The 23,126-nt window shown below is 42.1% G+C and overlaps 1 protein-coding gene across 11 annotated transcripts in view; it reads left to right on the forward strand.

Annotated features, from left to right (window-relative positions):
* TAFA2 (TAFA chemokine like family member 2) overlaps positions 1 to 23,126 on the forward strand; it is a 289,370-nt gene that overhangs the window by 135,123 nt on the left and 131,121 nt on the right. For 6 of the 11 annotated variants that reach the window (XR_012156776.2, XR_012156777.2, XR_012156778.2 and 3 more), the window contains exon 1: positions 16,275 to 16,333. The exons of the other annotated variants lie outside the window; for them this stretch is intronic. Coding sequence is in view for 3 of the 6 variants with exons in the window: in XM_073327954.2 (XP_073184055.1) it covers positions 16,299 to 16,333 (35 nt within the window). In the remaining 3 variants the exon portion in view is untranslated. Of the gene's footprint in view, positions 1 to 16,274; positions 16,334 to 23,126 lie in introns of those variants that run through there. 11 annotated transcript variants of the gene reach the window in all.

Consider the following 23,126-nt stretch of genomic DNA (forward strand, 5'->3'; position numbering starts at 1 on the left):
TCAGATCCAGTCTGTGCACTGAATGAAGCAGGGGTTTTATGGAAAAAATGTCAAAAACCTAACTTCCCCTTTTGAAAATGCCAGTATGCTGTCTGCATAGTTAGGTCCCCAAATACCTTTAAAAATCTAGCCCTAAGTCTCTTTTGAAAATTGAATTTTGGCTCCTAAATCACATAGATGCTTTTCAGATTTTACCCATCATTTGCACTGAAGGTGGATCTACTAGAAAAAATCACCAGTATTGAGGTATAAAGATCTTGACTGTCTTCAGGAAGGTATTTGACTACTTAACTTAAAATATGAGAGAAATGGCGGGAGAAAAAGGGTAAAACCTAGTCTTATTTGTACTGAGTTCAGCAGCTGAAATCTGTCTGACCTTAGAAATAGAATTCAAATGTGTGTTGTCCCTTGTAATGATTTGAGGAATCTGTCAGTGTACAGCTTATGAATTCTGGATTATGTTATACAACTGCCGTATCACCGAATGCTTCAGTGTATGTGGAATCCACCATCTACTACCAGGGCCTTGTCACCCATGAGGAGGAACAACAGAGGGTCATTAAAACTTGATGACTCCCATTCAAGTGAGAGTGCTTTGGAGCAATGAGATGGTTGAAGCCTAGGGAAACCAATGGGAACAAGTTTGTCTGCATGGGACTGGAAGTGAAATTTTCTCAAGAGGGGAATAAAGAAAACTAAGTGTTGGTGCAGCCCTCTAAAAACACAAAGGCTGAGAAGTTGAGAAGGAGACTTTCAGATGCATAGGAAGCATAGTCAGGAGAGAGGAAGAGAAGGGCATGGTTTTGCAGCAAGGTGGGAGATCCTGTTTAACTGTGGGACAGTCTGAGGAAGAAGGAAACTCCCTACACAGGAGAGAGGGAGACTCCATAATTTGGAGGAGAAGCCATGTGCAAGAAGGGGGATTCTGGGCTCAGAAGACTCTTACCTAAGCGTCCTAAGTGTTACCAGAGAACACTCACAATTGGTGAGGAAACAGAGGCAGGGAAATGTTGTAAAGGTGTGTTATTATTGTGTCTTAATCTGTATTTTCTTGTGCTAGCTGTTCTGGGGGAACGCTTACAAAACCAATGTGTCTGTTTGCTTTCACGAAGACACTTAACCCTGAAGAGGTGAACTGTAAACCCAGAGTGCCCACAAGGTTGGAGGTCTGGGAAAGGATGTGCTTAAGTTACTGAGTGGCCAGTGCTGGGCCTATGGGCCTAAGGCAAACTGCACTTTGCTCCATTTCAGCAAAGGGGTAACAGACAAAAAGATTGTGCCAAAGAAGCCAAGGGTAGAGAATGCTGCAGCCCACTCAGACCCAGAGAATGGCTCATGGGCTTAGTGTGGTGAGACAAACACAGCAGCCTTTAGCCTGCACCAGGCCTGTAACAAAGACTTGTGTATATCCTTGAACCATAGCCAATGGGGAAGTGCCTTGCAAAACATTAACAATTGATCTATGATTAAAGCTGATCAAACAGAAAATTATATTTTATTATTTTATTTATATTTTATTAGTATAAAATATTTATTTTATTTATTTTTATAAATAAAAATTTATTTATTTATTAATAATTCTATTACTGGTCCCTTCATAGGTTGCAGTGCATGGAGCCTTTCGAAAACAGACTGCTGATGGAGATGTGGGTGTCCCAGAGCTTTGCTGGCTCACATGGTTTGGGACTGTCCTAGGATATATTCCTTTTGGCTAGAAGTATGTAGGAGAATTAATATGATGATGGAGATCTCCTTCACAGAACTGTTTTGGAATCTATCTCATCAATTTGGACACTCTCTAACTCTTGGAAAGCTTGGTTCTCTACAGCAGTGTTTGTAGCCAAATGACTCATATTGCTTAGATGGAAGAGCAGACTGCTTCCAGGGATAGAACCTTGGCACAGTGACTTGGCTGACCTGGCAACTACAGAGTGGGCAATGTTTCGGCAATGAGGGACCTCAGACAAATCTGAAAAGATTTGGACTAACTTTTAAAAAACCTTTGATTATTTCCTAGTAAATGGAAACTGAGAATTCATTCTCCTTTCCCTTGCCTGCCCCTTTCCCCCCTTCCTATTCCTTTATTTCTTTTTTTTTGTTCTCCCCTTATTTTGGGTAGGAAAAATCATTAAAATTTAAATATTAAAAAATCAGCAGCTTGGTGAGTATCCAACACAGGAAGCTTTGTCAGAGCTGCATGACAGACTCAAAGAGGTTTGTGAATTGAGCTCTTTTGGAAGAAGATTTTAAAAAAGAAAAAAATGTATGGTCAGCCTCATGATTATTGAAAATGTCCTATGTCAGAATGGGAAGAGAATAAGAATTGAGTTCCATTCTTTAATGCTGAAAGCAGTTTTTCAAAGTGGCTCAACTGATCATTGAAGATAAATGAGTTTCACCTAATTTTCAGTTAGTAGATTGTCTATGAACAAATTGCATAAATTTTGAATAATGAATTTCACATTTCTTAAGAGAATAATTCTTGGTCTGCACATCATTCGTGAAGCATTCATTGTGGATATTTGAAAATTTATATAAACACTTTGCATTTGTGTTGGTTAATTAAATAACTTGCACGTTATTGTTTGTTCTCTGCTTGAATGACACATTTAACCAACCAAGAGTATGAATTTCAAATAGTAACTTTTGGTGTATAATTAATGTTAAATTCATACTGTTGTTCATTGGTTATGTAATTCAAAAATTGCTTTTGGCAAATAATCGAGAATTGCACATTAAATTCACAGTTTCACACACAACTATGACAATGTTGGCCTGGAATTACTCTATTTTGTCCAGTACTGAGTCCCTATTGAACAGTCTTCTCCATTGCTACAAATTGATAGGTTTTTTTCTGAAGCTCAGAAACTTCCTTTGGATTAATCAGATGAGAACACTAAAGCTCATTTTCAGTTATGATTGGAGCCCAGGTCCCAATAGTGACAGGTTCATGCCTTTAACCCACAGAGCCATCTAGTTTCTCACAAACAACTTTCCTGCAAGGAATATGAGCAAGGCACTTAATTTCATGCTTCAAAAATACCCCAGGTTGAAATGAACATAATTTTGAAGTGTTAGCCATCCAGGTAATGCTCATTATGTATTTGCTGCATATATATAATCTCATCGCACAACCCCCATTAGCAAGGGGGCTGTACCGCAAGAGAAGACACCCCTTTTGGGCCCCCATGGGAGCCACAACAGAGCTGCACTGTTTACTTCCCCAGCAGTAGGAGGGAAGGGGCTGGGGATGTGACCCCCTCACGCAGTCACCCTAGCAACCCTCCTCCTTCAACCAATGGGAGGAGAGAACAGTAGCCAATTATTGGGCAGAAGACAGCCAGGCAGACTGCAAGCATTCTCTGACCCTGTGCCAAGCCCAGATGCCAGGGAAAGCAGGCCTTCCTTCACATGGCACAGATCGGCCAGGGAGCAGAGGGGAGAGGTGGTCTCCTGAGCTTGCCAGTGTAGCACTTCCAGGCCCAGCAGCTCACCTGTCCATAACCTCAGCCTGCAGAAAAGTCTCAGGAAGGAACAATCCACTCTTTCTGCCATCAGCATGCCAGCAACAAGAAGAGACAGCCCATCTCTCCTGCCACTGCCTGCAGCCTGTTTGCCCTGCAGGAAGCCTATGCCAGATTAGGGTTGTCAGGTGTCCGATTTTCGACTGAAATGCCTGGTTGAAAAGGGACCCTGGCAGCTCTGGTCAGCTCTGCTGACCAGGCTGTTAAAAGTCTGGTTGGTGGCACAGTGGGGCTAATGCAAGCTTCCTGTGGCTCCTGGAAGCAGGTGCACGTCCCCTCTCCATGGCTCCTAGGCGTGGGGGCAGCCAGGGGGTCCACGCACTGACCCTGCCCCAAGCGCCGCCACCACAGCTCCCACTGGCTGGGAACCACAGCCAATGGGAGCTGCAGGGGCAGTGCCTGCAGATGGGGCAGTGCCTGCAGATGGGTCAGTGTGCCGAGCCACCTGGCCATGCCTCTGCGTAGGAGCTGGAGGTAGGACATGCCACTGCTTCCAGGAGCTGTCTGAGGTAAGTGCCACCTGGAGCCTGCACTCCTCATCCCTTCCCATACCTCAACCCCCAGCCCTGAGCCCCCTCCTGCACCCCAAACCCCTCATCCTCAGCCCCATACCAGAGCCTGCACCCCCAGCCAGAGCCCTCACCCCCTTGCAGCCGAACCCTCTGCCTCAGCCTGGAACCTCCTCCCACACTCTGAACCCCTCATTTCTGGCCCCATCCCAGAGCCCACACCTGCAGATGGACACATCACCCCCTCTCTCATGCCAACCCCCTGCCCCAGCCTGCACCCCAAAGCCCTAATGCCAACCCTCTCTCCTGCACCCCAAAGCCCTAATCCCTGGTGCTGCACCCCCAGCCTGAACCCTCACCCCCTCCCACATCGCAACCCCCTGCCCCAGCCCAGTGAAAATGAGTGAGGGTGGGGGAGAGTGAATGACTGAGGGAGGGAGGATGAAGTGAGCGGGGGCAGTGGTGGGGCATAGGGGTGGGACGGGGGCGGGGCAAGGTTGTTCGATTTTCTGCAATCAGAAAGTTGGCATCTTTATGCCAGATATGGGATTTTGTATCCAGAGACCCGACCTGCTTATAGGTGAATCTGTGGGTTCCAAGCTTTAAAGGCTGTCAGTACCATTCCAGAATAGAAGGGAGGCAACAGTTAGTTCCTCTCCAGCGATCCCCAGAGAGGACCTGCTTGCCTGCATCAGTCTCCTGACCACTCAGACAGAAAAGGAACCTGAGTGAATAGGTAGATAGGGTTTAATTTTGCACAATTAAGGCCGATTGCATCTGTGAAACACCTTTCATCATACCTGGATCATCAAGACTTGCACTGCCAATTCCCAGTAAAGTGAGTTTCGAATAGCATCTCCTTACAGGCCTGCCGCATGTCTCCATGTAGACCACCTGGGTATCTGAGACAAGGGGGACAGAGAACTAATGGGGGAGACACTTATGTTTAGGAACACTGGGGGAGTACATGGTCATGTGACCTATGTATAACCTAATACCTCATCATTGTAATCATTTAATGTTTTTACTGATTGTATATTTCTCTCTAAACAAATGCTTTCATTAAGTTTATAGTAATTGTTTTTAATTTGTTAGCTTGTGTGAGTTTAAGTTCAAATAGCAATAGAGTCTTTGGAACTGTCCAGAGACTCTGAGGAACCCCTCTTATGTTTACACATCATACAGGTACTAAGCCAGGGTTGAAAGGGGGATTATGAATGTATTTAGTTATTTATTTCCTTCTTGCAAAAATTATTCCCGTAGTATCAGACAGTATTGTAATATTAATGGTGAAAACCTACAGCAGTGATGCTGTTATGTTTAGAAAGTACCTATTGCATTGTGGAAGGGATTCAAAACAAATAATAAATATATCAAATTAGGCTTTGTACAAAACCCGGTTTGAACATATTTTGTGGGAATCTAATTATCATAACTGATAACAGTAACTGTTTATTGCACATTCTAAGTGAACCTGTATAATACTTTAATTTGCTGGACCATATAGATTATTAAGTAGAACTCCCCATTGATTTCTTTGTAGAAATCTGTTTAAAAATTGGTGTGATATGACATGGTATTATTAGCACTAGGATAAAACTGAATCTCATAGCTTTTTTTTTTTAAACTGTAAAGTTTAACAGACTACAAGCTCTTCTTGGTCTAGGGATGAGGTTTCTGTAGATAAATGTCAAGTTACAGTACTTGCCCTGGAAATTAGAAACCTGACTTTCACTCTGTTAACTTTAGTGTTGATGTACTTTAGACCTTGAATGGTAGACATTCAACAATGAGAACTCCCTTTCCTTTCCATCTCCCCCTGTATTTATTAAGCTAATTTATTTTTAAAAAAACATTTTAACAAGGAAGCCGTTTTCTCTTGTTCCCCCTAGAAAGCAGAGCTTTGAATATATTGCATATTAAAGAGATGTGTGGGTGGACGGGTGCTGATTTTCACCGCATGTCCTGAAAACACTTCAACTATATAAACTTGATTAAATTCGACTTAATCCCATATTTTCTCAAATTATAATCCTGTTTAATTTACTGTTCTATCATTTTCATTGCTGTTTGAGGCAGTTGATATTTTTCTGATGATAAAATGCAAACATTCAGTAATAGACTTCATTCACCTGATAGAGTCTTTAGATAATCTAAACCTTTCCCTTCTAAACATGCATAACGTTCACTGTTGGGCCATGAATGTCTCTTGGGCAAGAAATTAATTTCCTGACATTGTAATAAAAAAGTGCGTGTCAAGGGTATGCAGCTCTTTTGTTAACTGGGCAAATTTCACTGCAGTGTTTGTCTGCAGCATGAGTGTACTTACAAGTCAATTCTGCAGCGGAACTACAATCTTCTCTTTAGAGTGTAGATTTAAGGGATTATTTTCAGGCTTGCAGTATTTGTTGAACAGGAACTTTAAAAAATATTTTTCTAAGGCAAAATCTGAGGTTATTACTTAGCTTTTGCTCAAACCTTAATTGGACAAACTCTGCAGTCGTCCCTGGGGAGTTTTCGCTGAAAAAGATTGAGTAAAAAGGGCCTGATACGAAGCGCACTGAAGTCAATGGGCATTTTAACAATGAGGTTTGGATCAGTTTCAAAGTGAATAAGGATGAGAGGTTTTGGCTCCTAGTGAGGTTTATTAGACTATTTGAGCAATGTTTTGCAGAGGAAAATACTCACAACAATACACTATGTATTGGTTACTGGTATGGTGAAATCTGTAGTGATCCGTTTGAGAGACTTCTTTACTGTTATATGCTGTAAAGTATACTAAAGAACAAGGTATTCATTAAAGGAGTGAGGTACTATAGCCACAGTATTATGTAAACAGATTTCTTCCTTATATAAAACTTGTCTGCATTTCTGGGGTTTAGAAACTAATATGAACTGACTGAAATTAAAGTGATTCTGAGTTGTTTATAAACATAGAACATGGAGAGTATTTTGATATACCCATCCACCCACAAGAAAAAGCCGTTACCGTAGATGCCAGGGACCCTGAGTTAGAGGTGAGGTGGGACAGTTTGTGAATATTAAATGATATATATGAACGCTTTTCTGATCTTGGTACTTGGGCGTGTGAATCAGACCTTTTCCTATGAACATGTTACTCAGTGGAATCAGTACAGTGGTTTTCAAGCTGTTTTGCGGATCCCTGGGGATCCACAGACTATGTCTAAGATTTCCAAAGGAAATCCGCCCCACCGTCTGAAATTTTTTTAGAGGTCCACAAATGAAAAAAGGTTGAAAGCCACTGGATTAATATAATAATGGCTATATATCTAGAAAAAAATGTTCAAAATATGTTCAGTGGAGCTATGCCAATTTATGCCAGATGAAATGTGGCTTAATATGTGACCCCCCAAAATACCGGCTAAGCTTAACTGATCTTTTGTTGCAGTCTGTCTTTTCTTCCATGTAAAGGAACTTCACAGGTTTTAGTGCTGACGGAGTACTTCCAGTATTCAGCAGCTATGAGGCAGCCTTCATTAGGTAGCCTTAGCATGCATGCATGAGAATATGATACAATAGAACCTCAGTTATGAACACCTTGGGAATGGAGGTTGTTCGTAACTCTGAACAAAACATTATGGCAGTTCTTTCAAAAGTTTACAACAGAACATTGAATTAATACAGCTCCGAAACTTTACTATGAAGAAGAAAATTTCCCTTTATTTATTTTCCCTTTGTTCCTGTTATTATTTTTTAACGCAGTACTGTACTTGGTTTTTTTTGGTCTCTGCTGCTGCCTGATTAAGTACTTTCAGTTCCAAGTGAGGTGTGTGGTTGACTGGTCAGTTTGTAACTCTGAGGTTCTACAGTATAGTGTGGGATTCCTGCCTGATTGGTCTGCTCATGTTAGTGTTCTGGCTCCTGATTAAAATTAAGCACATGCTAATGCTTTGATATTAATTTTTATAGGTGATTTTTTAAAAAAAACCTTCCCCAGTTTCTTTCAGTTCTTGACAATTATTGTTTGAGCATGTAAGCGAGAATATAGGGCCAGATCCTCAGCTGCTGTAAATCACCTGATGGAACTATGTTGATTCACACTAGCTGATGATCGGGACCATAATGTGAAAATTACCAGAATTTACCCAATGTAGTTAATCAAATTTTGTGACATACTTTAATTGTATCTCACATATTGATGTCTTCCATCTCATACAATAAGAGGCCTGAAAAATATTGGCAGTGAAAATGATAGAATCAGTTTTTTTTAAAACATCTGCAGTCATTTTTTTTTGCGTGATTGTAAAGCATTTGGATGGACATCAACACTAAAAGACATGAGATGTTCATATCAGTCACTTAACAAAATTCTGAATTAGTTAATGTGCAGTTCCACAAGAGCATATAGAATTCACAGATCTCAAATGACAGGTTTCAGAGTAGCAGCCGTGTTAGTCTGTATCAGCAAAAAGAAAAGGAGTACTTGTGGCACCTTAGAGACTCACAAATTTATTTGAGCATAAGCTTTTGTGAGCTACAGCTCACTTCATTGGATGCATTCAAAGTTCTTCTCTGAGTATTGCTCTCTATAGTTATTCACTGTAGGATATGCAAGTGCTCTGTGCATGTGGGACTGGAAATTCTTCAATAGCAGTGTCTGTTGGTTTGCACTCGTGCCTCCATTCAAGGGCATGAAGGGTGATGTGGACTGTCCACCCTGTAGTTACTTTGCTACCACTTGTAATCTGGGATGGAACGTCCTGTATCCATTTCTTCTCTTTGGTGTTTGACTTGGTTGAATCTGTAAATATTGTAAAGAGTATTCTTAGTTAGATTAGCTTTAGGGGGTCTTCTCCCACTTATTCCCCCTTTCCTTTAGGGCATTGAGAAAACTGTCTGACCTGCACCTGTGTTTTGCCAGTGAACCACCCTTATGAACTTTGTCTGTACTGCTTTAGGGAAATTTGTATCCCTTCGAAGTCAACATCAGCCATGCATTCCCTCCACATACTAAGCAAGTGATTTCAGGCTCTGGAATCACTGTATGGAGCTTTCCGTGAGGACCTGTTGGGATCTGGGGCCCTCCTGTTCTGGAACCACTGAGCAATGCACTGCCAGTTTCTGGTACTGGTGGTTTGGAGGCCTCCTCCAAACACAAGGACTCAGTGAAGCAAAGACATGAGACAGACAAAGCAAACTCTCCACAAGAATAGTGGCAACTCCACACATAAATTCTCAAAAAATAGGTGAGTGTCAGATACAACCGGTTTGGTCAGCTTAATGTTCTAAAGACATGCACTTCATACATCACTTGAAAGCTTATGATGTCTACCTTAAGATGAAATATGATGTGGAACTATCAAGTCGCGCCACTACCATAGAAACAGGGATAAACAATGACACCATCAATGTTTTAAAATGACCACTTTGAAATATTTGCATTTATTTGTTTAATGACTGTGTATTACTGGAAGACATTAAATTGGAATATTATGACCTCAAAGCATCACAACAATCTAAAGGGTACAATAAAAATATTAATAAATTTGTACAGGTATTGAAATACATACAACTGGTGACATTTCTAGTCAACATAGTTATTAACTTGTTCATTATGATTTCTGTCAAGAGTGTGTGAGTTATCACAGTCTTCATTGCATTGGCATCTACACAGTTCTGTGCAAGGAAGATTTTTTGACTACAGACATAGTTGATTGTGCAATGACCCCTATTGGTACAGGCAAAAATAATGTTTTGTAGAAGCTCAGATGCCATTGGGCCCTTGAAGAATACAGGAAGTAATTCATTATCAACATTTTTTTCCATCCATGTTGCAATGGTGATCTAATATCTGTGTGTTTCAGTACCTACGTGTAAAGACATCCAAATCTTTATATGCCAAGATGCTCTTTTGGCATGCTCTTCAAAAAACTTCCTTCACATGGTAGGAGTTTGGCCAGCGACTTATCCTTTTTGATGGCTAGATTGAGATACAAGCAATTCAGGTCTCTATGTATCTCCTTTTCTTTCTTGCTTCAGTCTTGCTCATGACCAACTTTCTTGCTGCAGAAATTGCAAATTGTCTGTCGCTGTCTCCCAATTTGGCAAGATTTCTAAAGCAGCTCCCTTTGTTTGGACAACATTAAACACAGATTTTTTTCCCCAGTACCAAATATGATGTGAATCTGTGTCATCCCTGTTAATCCATATGCAACTGGAAGTAAATTTCAGAAGTCAGGAGTAAGTGCATCACAATTGCATGCATAGCTTTGAAGCAACACTTGTCAGTTGTGCTGGTAATGGTGCCTGTTTCAATCCGCATGTTATCTATGTGTTCCATGTTTTAGAACAGGGGTGGGCAAACTTTTTGGCCCGAGGGCTACATCGGGGTTGCGAAACTGTATGGAGGGCTGGGTAGGGAAGGCTGTGCCTCCCCAAACAATCTGGCCCCTGCCTCCAATCTGCCCCCTCCCACTTCCCGCCCCCTGACTGCCCCCCTCAGAACTTCCGACCCATCCAACCCCCCTCCCCCGATCCTTGTTCCCTGACTGCCCCTTCCTGGGACCCCCAGCCCTAACCGCCCCCGGGACCCCACCCCCTATCCAACCCCCCCTGCTTCCTGTACCCTGACTGCCCCTACCCCATCCACCCCACCAGGTGCTGAGTAGCCCCCCATAAGCTCCCCCCACTCCAACCTGCAGCACCTCCTGCCTGCTGGCAGCCCCACCAATCAGTGCCTCCCACTCCCTCCCCACGCTTCCTGGCCACTGCAATCAGCTGTTATGCGGTGCGCAGGAGGCCCTGGTGGGGAAAGCGAGGGCATGGCAAGCTCGGGGGAAGGGGTGGAGTGGGGGAAGAGCAGGGGTTTGAGCACTGACCACTCCCTGGAACATTGGAAAGTTAGCACCTATAGCTCCAGCCCTGGAGTCAGTGCCTATGCAAGGAGCCGCATATTAATTTATGAAGAGCTGCATGCAGCTCTGGAGCCACAGGTTGACCACCCCGTCTTAGGTTGTAGATTCTTTCAGCCTGAGATTCCAGCTGATGCCTTAATTCAGTTTTGCCTGTTCTTATTGTTCCATCAGCATGGAAGAGGGACAAAGGCAGTGGTCCTATTGGGTGACTAAGAACACTTGCCATTAAAATATCATCTTTGCACCACGCTAAGGGCAAGGCTCTGTGGAAAACAATTTCTGGACTGACGGCAGCTGTGTTTGTCCCTCTCTTGCCAGACTTATATTTGGCCATCTTGGCCATGTCAGCAAATGTTTTGATACCAGATTTCTTGATTGGTCTGAAGAAGCTACATGTTCCATCAGAGTCAAGTCCACCTCTCGCAAATCTCTCCATTTGTTCTTCACCAACTTCTACTATTTTCTGGAAAGACTCCTGTTCATCTGCCATTACATGCAGTCTGGTAGATATGTTGATAAGCACCTCTGGATGTTATTCAGGATCAAATGGGTTTGTCATATTGTTAATGACATTGTTGGTAAGAGCAGTAACCTGCTTTTCATCCCTCTTCTTCAGTGTAGAGGCAAGGATTTGTTTATAGACTTTGTCTTCACTATTTCTTGTTAGGCCATATATTTCTCTTATAGCTTTTGCATATTCATAATATGAAGCTCTGTATTGTCATCTCTAACACTAATACTGACCTGTGCATAAGTGCACTGTATAAAAAGCTAGTTTCTGTAATATTTCAAAGGCTAGTACATTGCGTGCATAGGCAATTACAAATTAAAATCCTCTACCAGACAGACTATATGGTACATTTTAAGTACAAAAGCTTACAATCAGAGAAGCATTACATGAGGAATTCACATACATTTATAGCTACCCATTGTGCATACAAAGTGTGGGCACACTATCTACTGTTACTAGTGCAGAACTTTCAGTGTGAAACTGATCTGGTTAGTAAATTATGTGAGCTTCGAGCGTTTCTCAAAGTATGCAAGACATTTCTGCCTATCATTCAGACCACACATGTCCATGTCATGTTATACAGTATGACCACCATTTACTATATTAAAGCATGGAGGAGTGAGATCCACCCCACCCTACAGAAAGATGGTCCCCCTCTGAAACTGGTACATCAGGCATCTGATTGCCCTCTTAGCCATACACATTCCTTTGGTAAAGACTTCATTGTCAGACAGCCTCAGTAAGCATTTCCACACAGATCATGAGTACAAACTCCATATGTCAATAGCACAGCACATCTTCCAGCAATGGGGTATCCCATATTGGTAATTCTTTGCAACTCAGCACAACAAAAAGTGCCTGGCTTACTGTTCCTCGCCTGCTCCTGAGAGGACTCCTTCCTGGTACAGTGCTCAGAATCACTGATGTATGCCTTCCCTCCCCTCCCTTTGGTTCCCCATATGCTCAGGAAGATCAAACGTGATGGAGCAACAGTAATCCTTCCTGCAGTTCCGGTTCACCATCATTACACTACAGTAGCCTCTTGCCTATGCATCCACCTGCAACCATTCCGGGGCCTACTGTCTCAGAACACGAGAAGGTTAACCATTCCAACCCAGAGTCCCTAGGTCAGGCAAGCATGGCTTTTGGATGGATAATGAGCATAGAGAGAGCCTTCCCTCAGGGAGTTGAAGCCATCCTCCAGCACAGCAGGAGACCCACTATGTGGTAATACTACTCTGCTAAATGGAAACAATTGTCCCTTTTGGTGCCTTTTGGTGACTTTACCTACTGTGGCATCAGGTATTCCTCTCATACTGGAGTATCTTATCTCTCTAACAATGTCTAGCTTTCAGTCAGCTCCCTGTGACACATTTAGGAACTATTTATGCTTTCCACATCCCTCCCCCACCTGGTGGAAGGCTGATCTGTTTTTACTCATCCCGCTACTACAGAATTCCAGAAAATCATCATAAGGACATTCCCTGCAGTTTTGAAACCTGTCCCTGCCTCGTCCTTTCTGCTCTTGTGGAACCACCTTTTGAACCTTTAGCCTCTTGTTCTCTCCTGCACGTCTTTGAGTCACCTTTCTGACTGCTATTACTTCTGTTAGAAGGATAGGGGGACTTCAGAGCCCTTACCGCAGACCTGCCTTACACAGTTTTTCCCAAGGGCAAGGTTCCTATACACCTACATCCTAAGCTTATACCCCAGGTGCCATCTGAGTTTTACCTTAACCAATCCATACACCTGCCAGTGTTTTTATCCTAAACCTCACCAAAGCAGGGAGGAGACTCCCTTCCCTAGATGTGTATGGGGCATCTTATTTCTGCATAGAACAGTACCCTTTCGGAAGTCTCCGAAGTCGTTTGTTGCTATTGCCAAGAGAATGAACGGAAAGGTGGATATTTTCTTGTATCTGTCTCAGTGATGTTATGAAAGCCGCTCCTCCTCAAACTCTCAAGGCCCATTCTACCAGAGCTCAAGCAGTTGCAGTAGCTCCTGTATAGGAAATTTCCCTCTCAGTGATTTGCAGAGCAGCTGCTTGGGGCTCCATATACACTTTCACCAGGTATTATGTTCTGATCTGAGCTTTGGCCATGAATGCCTCCTTTGGCTCAGTGAGCCACCACTCTGTGGCACACCATACTTCCTCACACTCTTCTCCTCATTGAGCACCGCTTCAGAGTCACCCTCAGTGAATACCCATAGAGATCAACACTCAAAGAGGAAAGGAAGGCTACTTACCTTACAGTTACTGGAGTTCTTTGAGATGTGTCGTCCCCATGAGTGTTCACAACCTACCCTCCTTCTGTTCTGCTTGGGTCAACTTGATTTGTGGTAGAGTTGAAATTGGGGCGTGGTTGGTCTGTGCTACAGACTGGAGAGGAGAACATGCATGAAAAATGCATAATTGATCATATTTATTTGTTATATATGTAATTGATCTCTGAATCACCTTATGTAGCAGCAGTTATGCTATATATACATGTCTATATATTTTTCTATAGCCTAAGTAGCCAAAGAGTTGTAGTATAAGTTGTAGGAAATAATCTATGGTAATGATTGATTGTTTGAAATTAATTGCCTGTTCTCACACTTGATTATCTTTCTTGCATCTTTCTTTCTTGCTGCGTGTTGCAAAATTGCCTCATTTTTTATGAAAGCCCACAGAAACCTCATTTACAATAGCTAGTTTTGTTGAGATAAAATTAAAGACATTAAGTGATTACTGCGGTTGCAGGGAGTTACATACTCCATCATGCTTGCAAGCTTTAGCTACTGAGATCTTTGCCATTAGCACGGTGGACTGGCACTACAATAAGTAAGTTTAAGACCATGTTTGGCTTTGTGAGATAACAAAAGGAGAAGCTGTAGTTTTGTAGAAGTAGTGTTGGTGATAAAGTATGTGAAAACAAATGGCCAGCAGGGTTGGATTTTGTGATTGGTGTCGCTTTTGGTTTTGCTTTCCTTCCTGATTTTAGGGGATTTTCTGGGTGTATTTTTTATTGTATTAATATTTGTTTTAAATTTGTGACTAGGGTAATGTACAGGTGCTTTTTATGTATGTGTTGTATAAAACTAAATAAACACACTATGGATTTCCTCTATATCGGGCCTCAAGTGTTGTACATTGGTTCTACTGCTCTTTTCGTGATATACTTTCATTGGTAGTGGGCATTCTCAAACCTTTTAAAGCAAGTTATATTGCTAAAGAAGTATCTCTTCTGGAAAAGGCATTATATGGATTGACAGATGTCAATTTTTACGTGTCTTGATACCAGCCCCGCAAATCTTCCTAAAAGTGAAACTGACCTTAAAACAAACAAATGTGGAAGGACTCATTTGTCAGATGGTAGAGGAGACCATGTTTTCTCTAGCACACACTTCAGTGTAGAAGATAGAAGGGCCAGGGCTGGTTTAGCAGAGGCTAGTGGAGTTGGGTTGCTGCAGTAACAAAGCCAACGGGGTGGGGCAGCTGGGATTTGTAAATGGGTCATTTTAAGGCAGCCTTGTTGGCTAACCCTCCATGTAGAGTTTATTGAGTAAGGGCTTATCTACTTTCAGGCAGAGAAAATTCCTTTGGCCAACACTGTGTGCTGAGAGAGGAAGTTGGCTTCAGTATATAGGTGGGATTGGTGCCATTGCAGGACGTGGCATATGTATTTGTGGTCTCTCTCTGATACAATGAGGGTTGAGGGAAGCTGACCTCAGAAAGCAACATCAAGGAGTTTGCAGTGGTCAATTGATATAATCCAGTTTAGAAGTCCCCATGATTTATTTGAGCTTTTTCCAGTGATGCTTTAGCACTGTTTTGTAGAAGATGACAAACAGAAGTTCAAAGGAGGCACTTGTTAGCTCTCCCTCATATTGGGCATCCCAGTAGTGTCACTGGAGCATTTGATGGCCTCCAGGCATTCACTGGAGAGCTTAGGGTGAATTGTTTCAACCCTCAACCTTGCAGGAGATATCAGAGCCTCTGCAACTGTGCCAATCTCAGTGGATCATACTGCGCAACAGACAGTTCAAGAGAATAGTACATGAAAATTAGAGTTATCCAGCTGAGAAATTGAAGGTGCCAAAGAGCAGAGGCTATTGTATCACTGTAAAAAATCTTTTGGGAATGGGAGGAAGCTGTCCAGGGAGGCTAGAGGAATGTAGTAGCCCATATCCCTAAGTGGAGAGTGTCTTCTATCATGCTCCTCAAGTCGGAGACCATTGTTATCCAGTTTGGGTGTGAAGATGATGTGCAGAGTCAGTGTCAGGCTCCAAGGCAGCATGATCATTTGCATTTCTAGGAAATGAAGGGCCAATGTACAAAAACCACAGCTGACCACCTCACAATATTTTATTTGTGCTACAGAAAGCAGATATTTGTATCATGGTGTCTGACTCTTTGCATGCTTATTGCTTTAAAACATTTTTATATGATCAAATGCTTCTCAGTAGTTCCTTTAATGGTTATGGGTCATGGGAAATTAAGGACCAAATAAGGGCTGTCTCTTAGAGCACAGAATGACCCCCTACTTACTGCTGCCAGAGAACAAAAACAAGACACCCAGAGTGGGCTCTGGTTTTTGCTTCTCAAAGAAGCAAAGTAAGAAAGCAGAGCAAGTCAGTGACTGCCTAGGTGTAGGAAGGGCCCCTAAAGCTGTGTCACAGAAGTTACCAACTTCAGTACTGTGGAGAACTTAAGCAGTTTATATAGGGAAACATGACTGCAAACTTTTAGAATCCACATGAAACCTCAGCTGCTGTCATTTAAAGTGCATGATGAACAACCCACTGAGAAACGTGTTATTGTCTGAAGTATAAAACCTCATTGCTATGGCTACAGCCTTTCTGTTCTGATAACAGAAGAAGAACCCATCAGTGACAAATGGCTGTCTTGAAATACAGAAAACCAATTAACGGGTAAGAATTTCTAGCTGAGTTTATTGTAATTTTTTTTTCTCTAGGAAATGCAACTTATTCCATCACCTGGACTGCACTTGCTGGGTGAGAATTTACTTGATATTATTCGCATCTAGTAACCTGTAGAAGACAGTTCTTCATTGCAGTCTCTAACCAAGACAATCTGAAGCCTGAATAGCAGGGGGGAAAAGTATAATAGTGAGGTCCCACCATGAATTTAGTTGGTAAATTAGTTGGGGATTGGTCCTGCTTTGAGCACGGGGTTGGACTAGATGACCTCCTGAGGTCCCTTCCAACCCTGATATTCTATGATTCTATGAATTTGGTGGAATAAGAGCCCCAGACCAGAAATCAATGTACTTGCTCAGTGATGGGCTGACCAGCACCACTTACCCTTTTGTCCCATTCCGTGATGCACCAGTGGCATGAAAAGCAGCCAGCAATGTCAGTTTCCAAAATAAGCCACCTGCACTAGTATTCCAAACTGCTTTTTAATACATGTAAAAAAACAGAACAAACGTGCATTGAGATGCATTATGAATGAGTGCTACCGGTATAGTGCATTTATACTTTTTTCAAGTACTGTACTTACATTTCTTGTATTTTCATAAAAAATCACATTCTGTAAATTTCATAATAGGTTGTGTTTTATAAAAGCTTTCAATTAATGAAGATAAATTTGTCTATTCCTCTATTTTGACATAAGCCATCTTTTGTAGTATAAAATAACAAAAATATTGTCATCTTAACAAAAACTCATTTTTCTTTAGATTAAATAGCATCAGTTTAAAGCCTGAATGGAATTGCTTCTTGCTTTGTCATTAAATATTCCTTTTATTTTTATTTAGTGATATAAATGTGTCTGGCACTTCATAGAGAGGATTGTGTACTTGTGTATGTAATTTGTTGGGGTAGCACATGAGTGTGTGCATGCGGTGTGTGTGTATGCATGCACACACACACACACACACACACACTGCCCTAAAAGAACTTAGCTTTAGGGCCTGATCCTAAATGGTGTTGACAACCCCCAATAAGTACAGTGCAGAATGTTCTCAGCAGGATTAGACTATAAAACAAAAATAACTAGAAGAGATTATGTACAACTGTTTGTTTTAATTTATGGCTCAATCCTACAAATTGCCAATCACCACTTGTGAGGCAATGAGCAAACGTAGGGAGTGGGGAAAAAATAAAGGGTGGGATTGCACAGAGTCTCCGTATTTAAGAAAATAGAGCACACTGCATCCAATATTAGCTATAAAGCATATCCATAACTGATCTCTTTGGTAGATGGCCTTATCTTGAAGCATGGATAAATGATGTGGGTAGATGCTTGACCTTAAATGGGGATCCCTTTGGACAGGATACTAATCTTAGCTTCAGGTTGTGTCACGAAAGAGGAAGGAAAATCAGCTTTTATATGTGCATTTATGCATAGTGGAGTGCAGTTCTTCATTTTAAAGAGACATGATATACATTGTGCTCATCACATTCAGCTGCAGCTCTGTTTTAATTTATCTCTGGTTTGGGGAGGGTGAGTGATTTGAAAATATTTGATTTGTACATGTCTGTAAAACTTTACTGTGTTTTACATAACAAAGATTCTGCAACGACCAGCCAACCCACCCCCACAATCCAGCTACCACAAACAAATATAAATATACCTTCACCTGTTATTTCAATATATGTAAATTAATTGTATTCAAGTTGGCAGGGCTGGATGAAATTCACCCTAAAGCAATCCTAAGCCATTAGCAATCATCTTTGAGGACTCCCGGAGGACAGGTGAGGCCCCAGAAGACTGGAGAAAGCTGCTACCTACCTTTAAAAAGTGGAACAAGGCGGATCTAGGGAATTAGACCTGTCAGTATAACTTCAAACTCTGGAAAGATATAGGAATAAATTATTAAACAATCAATTTATGAGCACCTAGAAGATCATAGTGTGAAAAGTAATAGCCAACATGGATATATCAAGAACAAATAATGCCAGAGCACTCTAATTTACTTCTTTGACAGGGATATTGGCCTACTGGTAATCTTGACATGATTTGATTCTTTTAGTAAAGCTTTTAACACAGTCCTATATGTCATTCTCATAAGGAAAGTAGGGAAACGTGGCCTAGATGAAGTTACTATGCTGCAGGTGCGTAGCTCAAGAGGTGGGCAAACTATGGCCTGCGGGACACATCCGGCCTGCGGGACCGTTCTGCCTGGCCCCTGAGCTCCTGGACCGGGAGGCTCGCCCCCAGCCCCTCCCCCGCAGCCTCAGCTCACTGTGCCGCTGGCACAATGCTCTGGGTGGCTGGGCTGCGAGTTTCTGGGGCAGCGCAGCTGCAGAGTCCGGTGCTCTGTGCTGTGTGGTGCATGGCTGGCTCCAGCCGGGCGGCGTGGCTGCCTGTCCTGGTGCAGCCATGCTGCCAACCACCGGTGCTCCAGGCAGTGCGGTAAGGGGGCAGGAAGGGGGGTTGGATAGAGGGCAGGGCAGGTCAGGGGCGTGGATAGGGGTCGGGGCGGTCAGAGGGTGGGAAACAGGGGTTGAATGAGGGCAGGGGTTTTGGGGGCAGTCAGGAAGGAGAGGGGGGGTTGGATGGGATGGTGGGGGGCAGTTGGGGTGGGGGGGTCAGGGGACAGAAAGCAGGGGGTGGGGTGGATGAGGCAGGAGTCCTGGGGGGTGCCGTAAGCAAAAGGGGGGTTTGGATGGGGCAGGAGTCCCGGGGGGGCCATCAGGGGGCGAGAAGCGGGGGGGTCAGATAGGGGGCGGGGGCCGGGCCACGCCTGGCTGTTTGGGGAGGCAGCGCCTCCCCTAACAGGCCCTCCATACAATTTCTGAAACCCCGTGTGGGCCTTCAGGCCAAAAAGTTTGCCCGTCCCTGGCATAGCTAATTGAAAGACCATACTGAAAAAGTAGTTACAAATGGTTCCTTGTCACACTGGGAGGATGTATCTAGTGGAATCCCAAAGCAGTCTATCCTGGGTCCAGTACTTAGTCAATATTTTCATCAATGACTTTGAATAATGAAGTGGAGGATATGCTTAGAAAACTTTCAGATGACACCAAACTGACAGGGAGGTTTCAAGCACTTCAGAGTATAGGATTAGAATTCAAAAAGACCTTGGCAAACTGGAGAATTGGACTTAAATCAACAAGATGAAATTCAGTAAAGACAAGTGCAAAGGACTTAGGAATGAAAAATGAAATGCACAACTACAAAATGGGGAATAACTGCCTAGGCGGTATTACTGCCAAAAAGGAGCTTGGGTTTAGAATGGATCCAAGGGAGATTGTGGAATCCTGGTCACTGGAAGTTTTTTAAGAACAGGATAGAGAAACACCTGTTGGAGATGGTATAGGTATGCTTGGGCCTGCCTCAGCATGAGGGGCTGGACGAGATGTCTTCTAGTCCTACATATCTTAGGTGTGTGTGTGTATGTGTGTGAAGACCAAGATACAGATTTAAAAATCTTATTAAAGCTAATGTTAAAAAAATTATATAATACATAGGTTGAGAAAAGAGTGTCTGCACATCTGGGTATAGTGCTTAGATTATCCACAGATAAAAAGTTTGTTTTTAAAGTCATATGATACATAGAGTACATAATCAGCAATAGCCCAAATTTAGGTGAATAGATTTAACAATACAGTTTAGATATTAGAATCCGAATACTTGGGTACATCACTCAGGAAAAGTTGTACAGAGATTTGGTTGTGGAAAGCAAAGTATATCAATGAGTGGAGATTGTCCCCCAGTAATTGAGAAGTAGGTAGGTTGTCCATTTAAAAAAAATCCATGAGGAAAGTATTTCAGTTACTTTTCTGACTGCGCTTCTCATTGGCACTCCAGCTCATCCCTCCTGGTATTGCCGATGTCTGGTGATGTGTTCTATGTAGATGTTCCTTGACCACCTGGTGGAATCTGACGCCAAGAGTTGCCGCATCAGCTGAGTGTAGTGTTGACCGATTCCACATTATCGCAGCACTCGCTCGTTACTGGGGTTCCATGTGCCCAAGGCTCCAACAATCAGTGCATTCATCTGAATCGGCTAACCCTTAGCTTTCAAGGTTTTAATAAACCAAAAACTCACCCATAATATTCACTATCCCAAAGGAACAAAAGGAAAAGGAGCAAGAATCAATAATACCGAGGGCTCAGTTGTATCTAAGTCACTGCTTGTGGTGAAAGGCTGTGCACCAGGGCTGCTCCTGGAGGCATTGCACTTTAGGCAAAATGTCTTCAGGAGAGTGTATCTGTGCATAGCACACACAGCAATTGCTACACCTTTTAATGAGGTGCAGTACTGCCTTCCTCTGTCCCCACCAATGGCTATTGTAGAAGCTGGTTGGAGCCATTGCCCCACTCCTGCCTACTCACTATAGAATTTCTCATGCCACTATCAGCATTGGAGTCCTCTGGGGCCTTCTGCTCCTGACAGCTGTACAGGGGAGAGGAAGCTCCATGCACCCCCTTGCCCACTTTATTCACTTGTGTAAGACAGGACACGTTTTAGCCCTAGTTAGAAGTCTAATGTAGAACTTTCAATTCTGAATGAAGTGTTTTGTACTTAGGTACTAACAACACCATTCTCCATCTAAAAAGAAAAGGAGTACTTGTGGCACCTTAGAGACTAACCAATTTATTTGAGGATAAGCTTTTGTGAGCTACAGCTCACTTCATCGGATGCATACTGTATCTGATGAAGTGAGCTGTACACTTCATCGGATGCATACTGTATCCGATGAAGTGAGCTGTAGCTCACGAAAGCTTATGCTCAAATAAATTGGTTAGTCTCTAAGGTGCCACAAGTACTCCTTTTCTTTTTGCGAATACAGACTAACACAGCTGTTACTCTGAAACCTGTCATTCTCCATCTAGTTGATATCACCTGACTACTATTACTATTTAGATCTGCATTTGGGTTTCAGAAGAATTAATGAATGTAGTCAAAAAGTAAAAAATGATTCTACTATTCTTTTGGTGATATGCTCTCCTGGGAAGTGGGCCTTCTCAAGCATTTTTAAACAAGTTATATTGCTTAAAAAGTATTATTTCTGGAAAACGCATTACATGGATTGACAGGCATCAATTTTTATGTGTCTCAATACCAGCCCCCAAATCTTCCTGAAAGTGAAACTGACATAAAAACAAACAAATGTCAAATTTCTTCACGAAAAAATCTTCAGAGAGAATACTTGTTTAAGTGATGTAAATTATCTGAATGAATAACTGATAGGGCAAAGAGGATAAAAGAAAAAGCATATATTGCAGTAAATTCAGCCTTAATAAGACAGCATATTACTATTCACACTAACTGCAAGAGAAAAACCCTTTCTGCTTTAGGATACACAGAGCTGAAAGTATTTTACTCTGAACATTTTCATGTTTTAGACTAGACCTAGAGAAAATTCATTAATATAAAGACAAAATAGTCATAAATTGCATTGTTATGTGGGCTAATAAGGGGAACTAATGATTATAACAACTTGTAGGTTAATTTGCTTTGTTCCACTGACCTAGTCTTTGGAGGTAAAACAGATTAGCCTTTGATTAAAGCTGGATGAACAATTCATTGAATAATTTGGCAACTAATTTATGATAATTTATAGTTTTCCTGAATGTTTTCATTACTTACATTTGTTCAGATCTTTTGAGTTGAACAATTTTTATTCTATAGGTTGTTCAGACTGGTTGATGTGAAGATTCCTGCTGGGTGACTGGTAAATTTACATTGTATTGCTGGTTTCCTGATTGGGCAACCTAACTCATTAAGGGCTCAATCTTTCAAAGTGCTGAGGTGCCTGGACCTGTTCCAGCAGAGCATTTAAGCATATGCTTGATGTCCAGAATGTGAGCGGTCCCACTGACTTCAGTGGAGCTATTTACTTGCTTAAAGTTAAGCTCAAAGAGCTTCCAATGGAAATACTTTGGTGAATATCTACTCTCTCTAGGATTCATTATGTAGCTTCTGCTTTCCCTGAACATACTTGCAGGAAAAACCTCCCTTACTTGAACCTTTGTGCGTAAGCAAATGAAAGTGGCTGCGAATACTATTGAAGTGAGTTGGTAGGTTTCATTCACAAAAAAATGCCCATGAATCCTTCCTTTGCTATATTCACCCAGCCCTGCTCTTGATCGGTTTGATTCAAGCATATATGTTCAAGAGGCTGTATTACAGAGTCTTTGTGTCACTATTCATGGAGAAATACAAAATGTCTAATGAATACAAGTTTTTACCTAAACGTACGGGAGAAGATTAGCATTAAGTTGGCACTAATTAACCGTCAGTAAAACTAAACAAGGTTATTTAATTCTATTATGAATTATTTTTATATCATAATATAAGACTGGGCAAGGTGCACTGGAGGTACATTCAGAGTTACAATCTCTGTTTTGGTTTCTTGTTACTCTCCACACGATCCTTGGAGCTGATCAGTCAGAAATCACTGGGGTGAGACTGAAACAAAGCTAAATAAGCATAAACATGTGATCTGTTTTTACAAATGTACAGGAGGACTCTTCTGGGGTATACTTCATTAAATGGAAAGAAATACCAGTCAATTAATGCTATGAGGAATGGGTTGAAACAGTGGATTCCCAGCATTCACAGGCATGTCTTGCCACTTCAGCTCGTCAAGTACCTTTTCAATGAGACTGTTTACTGCATTTTCCATTATTGTTAATCATTTGTTTTACAGCAGAGTGTGCTACATGCACTAAAGAAACATAAGAAAAAATCCTGGACCTTACCCCAACAGTACATACAAATCCCAGTTCTTTGCATTCTCCCATATT

This window comes from Lepidochelys kempii, chromosome 1 (assembly GCF_965140285.1).
Source record: "Lepidochelys kempii isolate rLepKem1 chromosome 1, rLepKem1.hap1, whole genome shotgun sequence".
In the NCBI taxonomy this organism is placed as follows: domain Eukaryota; kingdom Metazoa; phylum Chordata; order Testudines; family Cheloniidae; genus Lepidochelys; species Lepidochelys kempii.